Here is a 16,330-nt window from a genome sequence, read left to right as displayed (position 1 = left end):
CCATAAAAATATCATGTTATTCACTTATGTATTGTAAAAATGTATGTATGCACTGTAGTTTGAACACCAAAAAGATCAATAAATAAAAAAACAAAGTATAATAAAGAATGATGTTGATTTAGCAAATACATTTAATATGCATTTTACAGTGTAGTTGATATTAAACTATGAAAAAAAAATGATGAAGGTGCAAGTTTTGATGTACCCAAAAAAGATTATTGGCTTAAAAGGAACCCCAGACATGTGGAATGGATTTGAATGATGATTCAAATGATAGACGATAAACTGATTATCATCCATCAAATACAATGATGCAATGACTGAACAATAACATTATACGTATGACCTAAGTGGGAATGCATAGTAAAGAACTGAGTCAAATTATGTATTTATTTCTCTTTTCAAGATTCAAGATTTTATTCATAACCTCAGACACATACTTGTGTACATGAGGACAATATATACAAACATATTAAGATAAAACATAGCGAGACAGGACAAACGAAACACAAATACAAAGTATAATATAAAAGACAATTGGTATAATTAAATTAAGGATTTTATAATTTTCTTCACGAAAATTGATAATTTCCTTTGAACTTGTACGTTAGACAGCAAGGCAGTAAATTTGCTCTTGCTTGGATTCATTACACAGTAATTTGGTATACACTTTCATCAAAGAGCAGAAACATCAGCATTTTTTCAAGTAAACAATATATGAAACTTATTCCCTATTCCCTCGTTGCATAATGTACATATTCTATTTTCCCTCGCGATCCCTGCCCATCTACCCGTCTCAATAGGTAACTTCAGATTCGAGCATCGAAGTTTAGATATGTAATATCTGTCCTTTGGTCATAATCGCAATAGATACGGTTCCAAACCAAACTCGAGTTTGAATAAAGAATAGAATTCACCCTTAGATACATTATGTATCTGCGAGAACCAATGCTGATAGTACTGATTTGTTAATCGCTGTTTAACCATACCTTTTAACCAATCAATATTTACAACTAATTGATCGTTCCATATAAAACTGAGACCTGTATCATCAAATAGATTTTACATATTGAATCCATTTAAATTTGGTAGGATTAGTTTCATGTAGTTTAATCATAAGTTTTTTGGAATTTTGGATCCTCAATGCTCTTCAACTTTTTACTTGTTTGGCTGAATAAATATTTTGATATGAGCGTCACTGATGAGTCTTATGTAGACGAAACGCGCGTCTGGCGTACTAAATTATAATCCTGGTACCTTTGATAACTATTAGAAGGAAATTTGACAGTTTGCTCTCTGTTTTAATAGTTCTGCACCAAAAATGATGCCATCCTAAGTTTTATAGAGATATCTTACGGAACCCGACCTAATTCCCCGTAAACCATAAAATTTGGTATACTATTCCGAACACCAAGAATATTTTTACAGAATTGCAAATGCATTTTCTCAATATTCTGTTTATTTTCAAATCCCCAAACCTCCGATGAGTATAATAATATAGGTGCGATTACAGCATCGAAGAGTTGTAACTGAATATCAATAGGCATTGATAAATGTTTTATCTTCCTGTAGAGAGCAAACATTGTTTTTTGTGCTTGATCAAAAATCCTTTTTCTAGCAGTACAAAAATTACCTTATAATTAAAAGTTATTCCTAAATAATTGTAAGAATCTACAACTTCTATAGCGTTACCATATACATGAAAATCAAAGTTGTCTCATACCTTTTTTCTTACTATAAACACAATATTTTTTGTTTTATCTATATTAACTTGGAGTTTCCATATGTTACAATATTGTTCAAAAACATCGAGTGCATGTTGTAGTTCTTCCTTACTATTAGACATAATAAAAGTGTCATCTGTGTACAAAATTACAAAGATTTTAACTAATATTTGTAACAATTCTTCACAGTTTTTAGAAATATTCTAAATCTTTTACATCAATTTCCACAAAAAAGTTTTCTAAATCATTAAAAAACACCGAAAACAAAAATGGTGATAAACTTTCAGTAGTTGAAAATTGTATTCTAAATCCAGCCTGAGATTCTGATATAAGTTCAACTTCATCTGCCAATTGAAAATTCAGAACTTTTTATTAAACGAACTGGACATACCGTAAAAAGTAAATCTCGGTAGCGTTCATCGATTTGGAAAACCAGGACTGAACGGAGCCCGTCCTATTGTAGCCAAATTTATCCACAGAGATGAGCTTGAAGATGTACTTAAAAATACATTCAAGCTGAAAGGGAAACAATTTGGGATAAGCGAACAATTTCCGATTGAAATTGAAAGAAAACGGAAAGAACTCTACCCTGTAATGAAGAAGGCTAAGAAGGAGGGTAAAAAAGTTAAACTGGTAAGAGATAAATTATATATCAATGGGAAACCGCATGTATCACTCGACACAAAACCAAACGGCACTGAATATAGGGATGTTTTACTACGTCAAGCCCAACAAAATTCGTATAGAAACAAAACTGTAAATGAACGCCCTTTTAAAAGGTCCCGACAGGAATCTGGAAACAATGACGCCATTAATGAGGAAACCATAACCACGCCGATGTAGGACGGGTCGAGAGAGTCCTCAAAAAATCAGAATGATCAGTTAAATTATTTAAATCTTACTTGTATTAATTGTTGTGGAATTAAATCAAAACTCAAATATCCTGAATTTACGGAACTGCTGTATAAAACGGATATTGCTGGCATTGTAGAAACAAAACTAGACGATATTGATGATATACAATTACAGGGATATGAATTGATTTATAAAAACAGAAATAAAATTGGCAAAAGAAGGTCGGGGGGTTTAGCTGTAGCGTACAAAAACCATCTCAAAGATAATATTGAATATATCAAAACTGAAAGTAAATTTGTTTTGTTGTGTAAAATATCGAAAGTAATAAATAGATTAGATGACATTCTTTTGGGAATTATTTACATCTCTCCTGAATATACTTCATATTCATCCATTGATGCAATAAACGAAATTGAGATGGAATTATTTGAACTATCACATAAGTTTTCAAAATGTTTACTCGTTGGCGATTTTAACGCAAGAACCGGGTCCGAGGATGATTTTATATTTGTTCCCGATAGTGAATCTCATGTTGTAGATATCGAAAATATACAAATAAATGCTGTTTGCAATTTAGACCAGTATGACTTCTCTCGCAAAAGGAACTACTAGAATTTTTCAAGGGAAATAACTTCTTCATCATGAATGGGAGAACTCTAGGTGACATAGATGGAAAGTTCACATGCCGTAATTCAAGCGTTGTTGATTATTGCCTATGCAGCGCAGAACTTATTCAAAATTTTACCGATTTTAAAGTACTTGATTTTTCAAGTCTCTATTCAGATGTTCATTCCCCAATCGAGATATCCTTGAAACAAACAGATCAAGAAGTCAACACCAAATGTAGCGATGATACTAGAACAAATGAACAAAAAATAAACAATTGGACTTAGAATGCTTGAACCTTACAGAAATAGAAAATATTAATTCTGAAATTGATTGCACAACAGTAGTGACGCAAGAAACAGTAGATATGATAATCAGTAAAATAGGCAAAGTGTTAATAAATTCAGCGGGAAACACTTTTGGGTTTAAAGTCAGTGCAGGAAAGAAGTCAAAACATAGAAAAAATAAACCATGGTTTGACCATGACTGCAAAGCCGCTATGTCAGAATATCGTAAGATGAAACGAAATAAAAATAAGTCACCATTCCACAGAGCACTTGTGTCAGATACCGAGAAGAGATATAAAAATACAATGAATAAAGCTCATAAGAAATACAGAAGCGATTTACGAAAGAAAATGGATGATCTAAAGCAAAAGGATGCTAAGGAATTTTGGCGACTTCTTAATGAAAACAAAAGTACAGCTCAGCCTTAGATTGATTTCGACAAATTGGTCTCATATTTCAAAGAGTTAAACAGTGATCTGAGAGATGATACAGAAGAGCAACAAATTGAAAGTAATATTTCCCACGAAGAAATAAACGATGAGTTAAATAGCAGAATTACAAAACATGAAATTCTTAAAGCGCTGAAAAATCTGAAAAATAACAAAGCATGCGCCGAAGACAAACTGATTAATGAATATTTAAAAACATCCGCTCATGTTCTTATCGACATATATGTGAAAATTTTCAACCTAGTTTTCGACTCCGGAAAAATCACAAAACAATGGGTCCAAGGAATTATAAAACCTGTCTACAAGAACAAAGGTGACAAACGCAACCCCAAAAATTACAGACCAATAACTATTGTGAGCTGTTTCGGAAAAGTCTTTACAGCGGTATTAAATGAACGCCATAAAAGATTCTCAGAACAAACATCTCTTCTTAAAGAAAATCAAAATGGTTTCCAAGAAAAATACTCAACAATTGATTGTGCGTTTCTTCTGAACTCTCTAATTGAAGTTTTACAACACTCAAAAAAGAAACTATTTTGCGCATTTGTAGACTTTGAAAAGGCCTTCGATACGGTTAATCGTAATTTCTTATGGTTTAAAATGCTGAACAACAATATAAAGGGGAAAATGTTTAATACTATTTTTAGCATGTACCAGAATATTAAATCCAGCTTGAGCTATAATAGTCAAACTTGTGAACCTTTCGCTTGTGAAATCGGTGTCAGACAAGGAGAAAATCTGTCACCGTTTTTATTTTCTTTATACTTGAATGACCTAGAAGACTATCTCATCTCGGAAAATGTTTTAGGTATGAACACAATAAGTAAAGATATAGAAGAAAAACTTGGAACTTTAATGAAATTATTCATAATTCTCTACGCAGATGACACTGTAATCATGGCAGAATCACCTGACCAACTGCAACATCCACTTAACAAATTTAAAAAGTATTGCGAAACCTGGAAGATGCGAGTAAATGTTGCTAAATGTTGTTAATTTTTTCAAAAGGAAGAACTACAAACCCTCCACTTTTCCGATTCAACAATCATCATATTGAAACTGTAAAACACTTTAACTACTTAGGAATTATTTTCAGCAAAACAGGCAGCTTTAAACAATGCAAACAACATCTAAAGGACAAAGCAACAAGTGCAATGTACGAAGTTTTAAGGAAGGGAAGAATTCACAATTTATCAATTAAATGCCATGTAGATTTGTTTGACTTACTGGTAAAACCTATTCTGCTATATGGATGCGAAATATGGGGTTACGAAAACTTAGATATACTAGAAAGAGTTCAAACTAAATTTTTTATAAACTACTTTTACATCTTAAGCCATCTACTCAAAACGACTTCGTTTATGGAGAACTGGGTCTGTATCCCCTAGAAATAGATATAAAAACTAGAATTATATCTTATTGGACAAAGTTAATTACCGGTAAAGAAAGTAAGCTCGCTGCTGTAATGTTTAGATACCTTTTCAAGTTAGCACAAGAAACAACATTTCGATCGCGATCGTTAGACAAGATGAAAAGTATTCTAGACAATTGTGGATTCTCTTACTTATGGTCATTCCAAAACACATCACCTAACATTAAATCGATAATTAAGCAAAGACTAGAAGATCAGTTTACACAGTCATGGTCAGGAAAAGTAAACGATTCGCCGAAAGCCCTGAATTATCGCCTATACAAGACATCACACAATTTCGAACACTACCTTAACGTACTTGATGATAAAGATGTAATAACAATGTCGCGGTTTAGGACAATGAACCATAAACTGCCGATTGAAAATGGTAGATGGCAAAACATTCCCCGAGAACAGAGAAAGTGTCCGTTGTGCAGAGTTGCTATAGGTGACGAATACCACTATGTAATGGAATGCAGCAGTCTCTTGACAGATAGAACACTACTTATTGACAAGAAATACCTAAGTAACTTTAATGTTTTAAAATTTAATGCTATTATGAACCAAAAACAGAAATCTAAACTTCGAAAACTGTGCCAATTTATTAGAATTATAAATGACAAACTGGATTCTCTCTGATGTTAACCTGTCGGCTATACTGATCATACCGTTGTAAAAAACTCATATTTAATGCTTCCTCAACAAATGTACATATATGCAATGTAATGTAAACTAATGTGTTTTTCTGTATACCTTTGTCCAACTTAGGTGATACCAGAATAAAATGATATATAGAAACTATTTAATCTCTCATTTATTATTGATGAAAAAGTCTGTCCTAAACAAGAGATTAATGTTACACCTCCATAACTTGCAGGGTCTGCTTTGGAACCTTTATTCTTAAAAATAGGAATCATAATACCAAGAGACCATAACTCTAGAACTATTACTGTATCTAATACTAAATTAAAAAGTTTAACATACATTGGCATAAGATCATATACAGTGCATTTTATATATTCATTAATTATTTTGTCACATCCACTAGCTTTATCATTTTTTTACACTTTTTAAAATCTCATCTTCGGTTACAGCACCATTCAATAACTAATACAATTCATCTGGTAAATTATGTACATTGAAATTAACTTCTGGTTCCTCGGTATTTGAGTCACATCTATTCATATCTTTGAAATAGTCATAGAGAGCTTCAATAGAAATTTCAGGGTCTACGCCTTTTTTTTTAATCTGACCCAATTCTATTCAAAATATTCCAAAACTTTTTACTATCTGATTTATTGGTCTGGCGTAATTTATTGCCAATATTTCTTTGGTACAGTTCATATGCTTTAGAAAGTTCAATTTTATAGCTTTTGCTTGCATTTTTCATTTGATTTTGATTTTCAGCACTTTTTTTTATAAAACTGTACCTTTTCCGCGCTTTGTGAATTTTTTTTCTACTATCAAAACATTGCTTGTTAAACCAAGGTTTATTGTCGCTTTTTGGTTTGCGATTTTTAAACGGCTTGTATTTACCAAAAGTTTTTGGAGCAATTGATTGAAAAAGTTACTAATTCTCTCTACAATTTTGTTCATCTCATTTTGATGAATCCCTTGTTGTACCTCTAAATTATCTAATTCTAACAGTATTTGTTCTAACTGACCCACATTTGTCAACTAGTTATATGAACACTGACACCATTTTTTATTCATATATTAAATACGTCCACTCTTCCTGGTTATTCAAATTTTCCTGATTGATTTAATCATTCATTGTTTTAACAAACTAATCAATCAAAAGTGTAACATTTTAAACTATAAATAATAGTGAAAGTCTCATATTGAATTTCACATATATAATTACAGAAGTTTAATTTGGCATTTGTTGAATGCAAACTTAGAATATTGGCAAAATTGCAAATTGTAAGGTATATAAGAATAAAAAATAAAACCAAAAGTCCAAAACATTTAAGATGCATATTCTAGCATTTTTCTCATTTCTCATTTTCGTAATTCATAAAACAGCTAGTTCGGGCAAGTATTTTTTACTTTATCTCGAACTCAAAAATATAAACAATTAGTCAATAAATAATATGTATGTATCAAATTTCCATTACATTTATTAAATGATTTATCATGTATCTGTGTAATTACTTTAGTACAAAAGCGTTAAACAGTTATTCTTTATTAAGATTTCTTACATGTGTACATTGTATATATCTATATATCAGAAATAGTGGGTTTTTTATTTATAGATCCATGCATTGATAACGATGTTATTGCAAATGCTGAGAAACGTTCATCTGGATACCCGATTGACTTATCCAAAGATACGCCTATCAATGACGTGTTTCTGTCTGATGGGTGGTACAAGGTTGAAAGCAGCATTGAAAGTTCTATGCCAAGAGAAGCACCAGGACCCTTAAAGTGTGGAACGTGGTATCCAATCTGGTTAAATGGTATGTTAATCGTTTCTATCAGTTTTTCTATTCATAATTTTTTTTAATTTTTGAACCAATTGTTTGCACTTATACCAAGAATAAGTATATTGTTGATTTCTCCTAACTGTTTAGTTAAACAACAACATTCAAACAATCAATCACGCATAACTTTTAATAATTTTGCGTATTTACAGATACCTTACCGACAGTTTCCGAAGGAATTGAAAGCAAAGAACTGTGCATGCAGTCATTTTTCGAACATTGTGCAAGTTCTTGGAATATAGAAATAAAAAACTGCGATGACAAGTTCTATGTGTACAACCTGGTTAGTAGTCCTGTTGACAAATCAGCTTATTGTTTTGGTAAGTTTTTTTGGTTTTTTTCATTACGTGATATATACATTTAATTGTCGAAATTAAGATAACTATACCATAACAAAATCATTCAAAATGATAAAGAACAAGAGAATGCAGAACGTGTAGATAATATAATAACCAATGAAAAAAGTTCAACAATTTAAGTATTTTATACCTTAAGTTTTCTATGTTTGCCGAGAAAAGCCAGAACCTTCTTTTTACTAGTTTTAAATTAGTCTTTTTATTTATTACTTTCAATACTATTTCTTCATTCCACAATACTGTTACCGTCTTACATGCATGCATTTTAAGTAAGCAACTAACATGGTTTGTGTAATTTCGTACGAACAACTCATTGGCGCTCGAATCCAAACTGTTTGAAAGGCGAAAGTCACAATCTTGATGGCGGGGATATTTGTTATTAGCAGACAGGTTTAACAATTATCCTTTAAATATTTAATATACTCATTCAGAAGGATGAAAATTGTGCAGACGTTGATCAATACTTAATCAGTGTACATTTATAATTGACATAAATTCGTGGATCTTCCATTAAAAAGAAGAATTTATTTTCCTTTAAGAATGTTCTGTTAGATTTACTCTAGGATCTATACAATATTTGTTTTCCTGCACCACTGTGGCTCCTGATGAAGAAGACATATCCCTTAAACCAATTTAAGCAATCTGAAGAAATGAAAAGAAACCTTCCTTTTAACAATAATCTTAACGGTTAATACATAGACCAATGAATGTTATTCGTATTAAGTCCGAAATCGATTTTTATGATTTATTTTCCTTCTCAAAATACATTCTAAAAAGGTTCTATCTATTCTTAGTCAGTCAGTCAGTTTATCTGTTAATGGTGAAGTTCATAGATTTTTTGTTTGTCTCAAAAAATTTAAATTGTGTGCAGGATCGCAAAAAATTCCATGTCCAGATGGAGAGTCTTCGGAGACAGGATTCTATCCAGACTGCTCTGGTGAGTACAAACTTTTGCTTTTACACTATCTAAATCGCCTCTTCGACTCATGATTTTATATTTGTGTTTTTGTATATTTATCTTTTTTTATGTAAAAATTAATTATACTAACTGTAGAACCACATAATCCATTTCTAAAACGTTTTCACAGGCATCTCACTAACTATACATTTTTTGTAGTGTTGAACATATGAATATAACCCATTGAAAAATAATACCAAGATTTAAAGAACCAAAACTAAAGAAAACCCGGTATAATATATAGTTATTTAAAAAAAAACCGGCTAAAGCAAAAGTGCATAATTTTCCTTTTGTATCGAACTTAAATTACCCTTCCTGAAAATCTGAGATCAACCGCAATTTTTGTAGGGTTCGTGAAGGTCAGTTTTTAGGTTTCTATTTTGTTTTGTGTATAATTTTTATAATTGATTGTCTGTTGATCTATTTCTATTTTAGCCATTGCGTTGTCTGTTTTAGTTTAAAATCTTGGACTTATGAATTTGAATGTCCCTATAATATCTTTTGCCTTCCTTTTTACTAAAATCATTTTTTTTTATAAGGAAAACTTTCAAATGGGGAATGATTACCCCTAGTCACATAGGGAAATGTGAAAATAAATCCATATTTCAAAACGAAAACAAAAGAAACCATTCTTACCGAAAAGAAAAAATACGACGAAAGAGTTAAACGTGTATGCTAATATGTACTGAGGTATCGTTCAGATATTCACATCGTTAGAAATTGCAGAAGGATGATATATGTTAAGCTAACTGTGAAATGATTCTAACTTTTTTGTAAATGTGTTCCTTAAATCATTTACAACATTAAACAAGTAAATAATAAGTTTCATTATAATATTTTAAGACGTGGAATTGGTTTTGAACATTGTTAAATGCCGTACTTTGTCATATAATTGGTTAAATACGTATACGCTTCATCTGGACTGTGTTGTCTTATCAAAAAGTAACTTAATACACCATTTCAAATGCATGACGACAATGAAAAAACGACTTAACTTTAAAACTTTTAAGGCACACACCATTTATATTGATTTGATTCCTTTATGATAAATATGAGTATGTCAGTCCTACGTTAATGTAAATTAATCTTGTTTTCACAAATTAATAAAGAATAATAAAATTTCATTAAAACACTTTTTCTTACAGCTGACTACCCCAAGATGACAATTATCCCAACTGTCGTTGTTGATTTAATTATTGGACCTGTAATTCGAAATCTTCCAGGATTTGAGGAAAGTCTTCATACGGCTTTTCGTTGTCAATTCAAAAAAGTTGAAGCAGCTTATTATGATGTTTACTGGTATATCAATGAACAGCCAGTTATAACGTATAAGAATGTCTTATTCGATAATATTGAAGAGACAAATCTTACAGAGATTGATTGGGTTGGAAAATACAAGCTAAATATGGTGGTTAGATATATAACACGTGTTTATTAAACATTTATATTAAATAATTACAATAAAGAATGTATCAGTTGTTGAATCCTTCCATGCTTTTGTGTATAAGATAACGTTTTTATCATTGTAAATATTTTAAGCATTTACATGTGATATTATTCAATATTCAATCATTTTATTAATTTCAACGAACACACATTACAAGTTTGTTTTGTATTTCAAATGATTCAATACATTTTTGATTGGTAAAATGCGATTATTTATCAAACACTTAGCCGTTTTAATTGTTTGTCGCAAATCCGCACCATCTCATTTCAACTTATATTATATTTTAACATTTACTTACTAGGTAAGATGTTCTCTGCGTTTAAGAAAAGCATTTGAATCCACACCAGGACATGAACAGACCAGTGAACCTTATGCCGCAGGACTATTTGTAAGTACAATGTAGAAAGGATATTAATGAAAAAGACTTCTGGCAATTGTTCTGAAAATTCGTGGTGCATACTGACCCTCTCTTCTATTACTTAAAGATATAATAAGTATTTGAAGGTTATTTATCTAAATGAATCATTTTAAATGGAACGACATTCATGGCTTATTACTTTAACCGTCTCCTATATCGAATACTGGAATGTATTTTGTTGGCATCTATACTGCGTGTCGAATGGAATACAATTATCTATCATAATAAACTCATCAAAGATACCAGGATCACATTTTGTATTTACGCCATACGCGCGTTTCGTCTACAAACTCACCAGTGATGCTCAAATCCAAAACACTTTAAAAGGCCAAATAAAGAACGAAGTTTAAAAGCATTGAGAACCAAAATTCCTAAACGTTTTGCCAAATACGGCTACGGTAATCTATTCCTGAGGTAGAAAAGACTAATGGGACTATTCATTATTACATTGCAATGATTTTGATTATCTCCAAATATTAGAAACATGTCAATCATTGTTAAATAGTTGTTTCTATCTTCATAATTTATCAACAAGCGTCCACAAATAAGGAAATTGTACAAAATATAAATTTTACCTCCTATTTGAAAAACAGATTTCTTAAAATATTTTTTAGATTAAACTTATGAATTTCTTTGTAGCCTGATAAGAGACAAGTTTAACATGTTTAGTAAATGATTCTCTTTCTGGTAAAAATGGTTTCATTCTTAAAAGTGTACCACTCGACGTTTGAAAACGTATACAAGATCATTAAAACGATTTTAGTTAGAGCTCGTCAATTTTAAACTATTTGAAGTTTTAAAACACTGAATTGAATATCACGTCTATTATAAGTCTAATTTTCGAGAATTCTTATTGGCAACAAATGAAGTATCGTAGTGAATTAGAAGGACAGTTGTCTCTGTTTGCAAGAGCTTTCTGCCTAAATCCGTCCTTGATTTCGAACTTTGTTTACTATCAGAATTTTACCATATATTGTGGAATTGATGTCAGAGTGGAGCAAAAATCGCCTAACCTTACGAAATAACTGTCTCTGGTTCAAATAGGGGAGATCTTTGTCATTTTTATAGATATTGAAATTGTTATAAATGCCCATACTTAATTATTCCCGGGAAGATATGAAGGTGTGATATGATTTACAACGAATGACTATCGAATAGACCATTAAACGTTGGTCGCTTAACAGCCTTAAACAATGTGCAAACACAATACCCGGTACAATCCTATGCAAAAGCTCCAAAATAACAATAATATTAAACTCAAATGCTAAGACCGACGACCTGGGTTATAAACAAAACAATGAACGAACAACAAAAATGGTTAACATGGGAAAAAAGATCAATAAATGAAACATATTCTCAGCAGAGACAAAATGACGTAGAAGTTATATTATGTAGGTAGCCGTACGGCTCTAAAGAATGTGCAAACCCAATTACGCATATCAAGCAATAAAAAAAAATATATTTTTGACAAATGTTAAACAATTCAAAAGAGAAAGGTAACGATCTGATAAACGTATAAAATAATACACGGAAAACATATAGGATGTACAGCAACAAACCACAACCACAGAAGTACATACTTCTCACTTTGATAAGGCACATATTCAGAAAGTATGGTTTTTTTTAATTTTATATGGTATTATCAGTGTGACGAGTAAGATAATCTAAGTTTTTGCTGTGTTTTAACGTACGCGTTCTTATGTTGTGTTTTAACACCTCTGTCCCAGGCTAGACAAATGGTTAAACTCTTTGAAACAGGTTGAACTACGCCAATTTTTTTTAAAGATTAGTTTTGGAGAGTACGACTATGAAATAGTACCATTATGAAGATTTCGATGAAATCAAGTTATATTTTTGGTATTATTTAAGAATTTCTTTTTCTTTTCTATTTTAGCCTGAAAAATATGAACACCAGGTAAAAGAGAATGAAACAATAGAAATAAAATTGCAAAGCACGTTTCCAGTTGGATGTGTGGTTGGGAACTCGGAAACACACAGAAAAGCTTGCCAATACAAAATGCACTTGACTTATTCGATCTATCAGGAGAAGATTAATCCCAAAGACAAGGACTATAACGAAGATACATGCAAGGGAAATGTTGAACAAGAAAATCTAGCTCTTAAAAGGCAATCGTGTAATATAAGTATTCCATGTTTTGCATGGAATGAACCTATCATTATAAATGTTACAGGATATATCAATGGCAAATACGATTTCAAGGACAGAATATCGTATTTAAAGTTGAAAGGGCAAACTGGAGAGCATAATCCAGGATTAGTCTCTCCTTGGGATGATAGTGAAACTCCGGAAATTAAGGTAAGTTTTAGATCTTTGATTCTCCATGCTAGATTCAAACATTTATTCTAGTTCCGTGAATTATGTTTTGAATAAATGGTCATTTGCTACATGCATATTATGAATCCAAGTCATGGTGGCTTCTGTAAAAACATCGAATAGATTATCCACTTTGCAATGTTTATCATAAAGACAAATTTACAAACGCTATAAAGTTCATTTCGCAACAAACCCACCTGTTTCTGGTTACTGTCTTTGGAAATAGCGTTAATAAAAATATTCCAAACATTCTGCCTATAAAAAATCTATCACCTAGCTTGATGATTCGATGTAATTATTCATACCATTATGGGAACATTTGGAATTTTCCCTTAAATATATGTAAATTAAAACTTAGTTCCAATGGCATTATAATAACATACGTTATGAATATTTTCTTTCGTAAAAATGTACTAAACACCTGAGGAATTAAGAAAATTTAACAGACAAAATAAAAAAACATACTCTTTAGTTCATCGATTAGAAAAACATTTGATACATTTAATATAATAGAGGAGACGAGCGAATGAGACAACTGTAAACCTGAGACCGAAATATTAGGATGAAAACAATTTAAGGTCATCGTAAGGTCTTGTAAGATGAACAAATTCCACACCGTAAAGCCAGTCAAAAATAAAATGCCCCGGGATGACAAAAGAAGGACGATAGATACCAGAGGGACAGTCAAACTCATAAATCGAAAATGAACTGACAACGCCATGGCTAAAAGTGAAAAGGACAAACAGACAAACAATAGTACACATAACACAACACGGAAAACTAAAGAATAAACAACACGAACCCCACCAAAAACCAGGGGTGATTTCAGTTGCTGCGGAAAGGTAAGCAGATCCTGCTCCACATGTGGCACTCCTTGTGTTGTATATGAGATAACAAATCCGTTAATAGTCTAATTAGGTAGGTAAGTTGTGTGAAACAATTCAAAGTAAAAAAAAAGTGACAGAAAGAAAAATCACAAGGTACCAATCTTCATGTAGTAGTACTTTTTATTACTGAAACCATGTTTATCTAATTGACGAATCGTTTTCCCTCAGAATAAAATGTCTACTATAGACATTTAACAATTTAATATATAACGTTAAAACAATCAGAAAATAGCATTTTCAAATAAACATATCGACAGAATATAGGATCGTAACAGTTCGTTATGATGCATATTTACTAGTAGTGATTGAATAAATGTTACTATCGATTACCGATAAAGACAATATTCGCATAATCAATGTTGAATTGGTTATTTTAGAAAATGAGATTATAAGGGATTTTGTCAGGATTTTGACATATGTATGATGGTCTGAAACAATCAAACCACATCCTTTTTTCATATTACATACCAATTTTGAAAATGCATGTTATTATTTCAACGAAAAGTGCATTCGTAATTCATATTATATGTTTAAATAATGAAACTAGGATAACTTTAAACAATCTTACGTTATTACGTAAATATAGACTACATTCTAGAAACAACCATGTAATAATGAATGCTAGGATGTCCATCGTCTAATCTTTTAAAATAAGTAGCAAAGTACAGCAGATTCTTACTTGGAACTATATATTTTAGACGCATGCTTATGCTAATGATGACGAAAATGATATTCATCTAATCATTTGAAATAATTTACAAAGAACAGAAAGAATGCTTACTTGGAATTTTAATTTTAACTTTTATATATCTTATAAACGATATATATATGAATCTTCTTTTACCATCCCACTAAAAGAGAATCAAAACAATATAAACCACATTGTTGTGTGTATCTTATTATACAAATATTAATTGTTTTCTTCTTGTTAGATTTTGGTTACCGATGTAGAACATATGATGGCTGGAAGAGTTTGCCAATCATACAACGACCCTCATTTTTACACAGCAGATAGACTTTATTTCGATTATTACGAACATGGAGAATTTATACTTTACAGGCACAAAACTTTGCCGTACCAGGTAAGAAGTGTTTGTAATGAAAAGTAAAAACACAAAAATACTGAACTCCGAGGAAAATTCAAAAAGGAAAATCAAAAATCAAAAGGCAAAATCAAAAGTCCAAACACATCAAACGAATGGATAACAACTGTCATATTCCTGACTTGGTACAGGCATTTTCTAATGTAGAAAATGGTGGATTGAACCTGGTTTTATAGCTAGCTAAACCTCTCACTTGTATGACAGTCGCATCAAATTTCATGAAACCGACTGCCTTTTGTGTATGAAACACCTTTTTGCTATTTGTTTTTGTTTTTTTTTCCTAATTATTCATTGATTTGAAGCACTATATGGAAGCAGAAACTCTGATCATAATTTACCAAAATAGGTAGATACAAGGATTAAATTTTGTATTTACACCAGACGCACGTTTCGTCTACAAAAGACTCATCAGTAATGCGAGAATCTAAAAAGGTTAAAAAGAAATGACCAAACAAAGTACGAACTTGAAGAGCATTGAAAACCAAAATTCCTAAAAGTTTTGCTAAATACAGGATATATATTCCGGAGGTAAAAAAGCCTTAGTATTTCAAAAAAAATTTGTAGACAGTTAATTTATAAGCATGACCTTATCAATAATAATTCATGCCAGCACAGAAGTGCTGACTGCTGTGCTGGTGATACCCTTGGGAAATTAAAACTCCAACTCCACCAGCAGTGGCATCAACATTTTATGTCACGTTATGAACATTTTCGTATGATCTCATATATCTTCCTATCTTCAAAGTATCCCAGTGTCGTGTGTATACTTTGAGGTTCTAATCACTAATATATATCACTACCAATAATGTTTAAACCATCATTGTAGATTTGATAAATATTTATATAATTTAGTATCCAAAACTGAATAAGGACAAACAAGCTTTTTTTAATCAAATAAAAATTATATTGGAAATAAAGCTAATAGTACTGTTTTTTCTCTCATTTATGTAAACAGTATTACTGTTTTTCTCTTATTCATATAAACTGTCTAAGGAAAAACAAGCCTTTATT

At 31.2% G+C, this 16,330-nt stretch overlaps 1 protein-coding gene across 1 annotated transcript in view; it reads left to right on the top strand.

Moving 5' to 3' along the window:
* Nucleotides 1–5,674: 5,674 nt before the first annotated feature.
* LOC139521359 (von Willebrand factor D and EGF domain-containing protein-like) overlaps nt 5,675–16,330 on the top strand; it is a 35,405-nt gene continuing 24,749 nt past the window's right edge. The window contains exons 1-8 of the mRNA XM_071314838.1: nt 5,675–5,858; nt 7,588–7,791; nt 7,968–8,135; nt 9,043–9,108; nt 10,275–10,540; nt 10,878–10,964; nt 12,889–13,311; nt 15,149–15,298. Of these exons, the coding sequence (XP_071170939.1) occupies nt 5,675–5,858; nt 7,588–7,791; nt 7,968–8,135; nt 9,043–9,108; nt 10,275–10,540; nt 10,878–10,964; nt 12,889–13,311; nt 15,149–15,298 (1,548 nt within the window). The remainder of the gene's footprint in view (nt 5,859–7,587; nt 7,792–7,967; nt 8,136–9,042; nt 9,109–10,274; nt 10,541–10,877; nt 10,965–12,888; nt 13,312–15,148; nt 15,299–16,330) is intronic.

The sequence above is a fragment of the Mytilus edulis genome, chromosome 4 (assembly GCF_963676685.1).
Source record: "Mytilus edulis chromosome 4, xbMytEdul2.2, whole genome shotgun sequence".
Lineage (NCBI taxonomy): Eukaryota > Metazoa > Mollusca > Bivalvia > Mytilida > Mytilidae > Mytilus > Mytilus edulis.
This window is presented reverse-complemented; position numbering and strand designations above follow the sequence as displayed.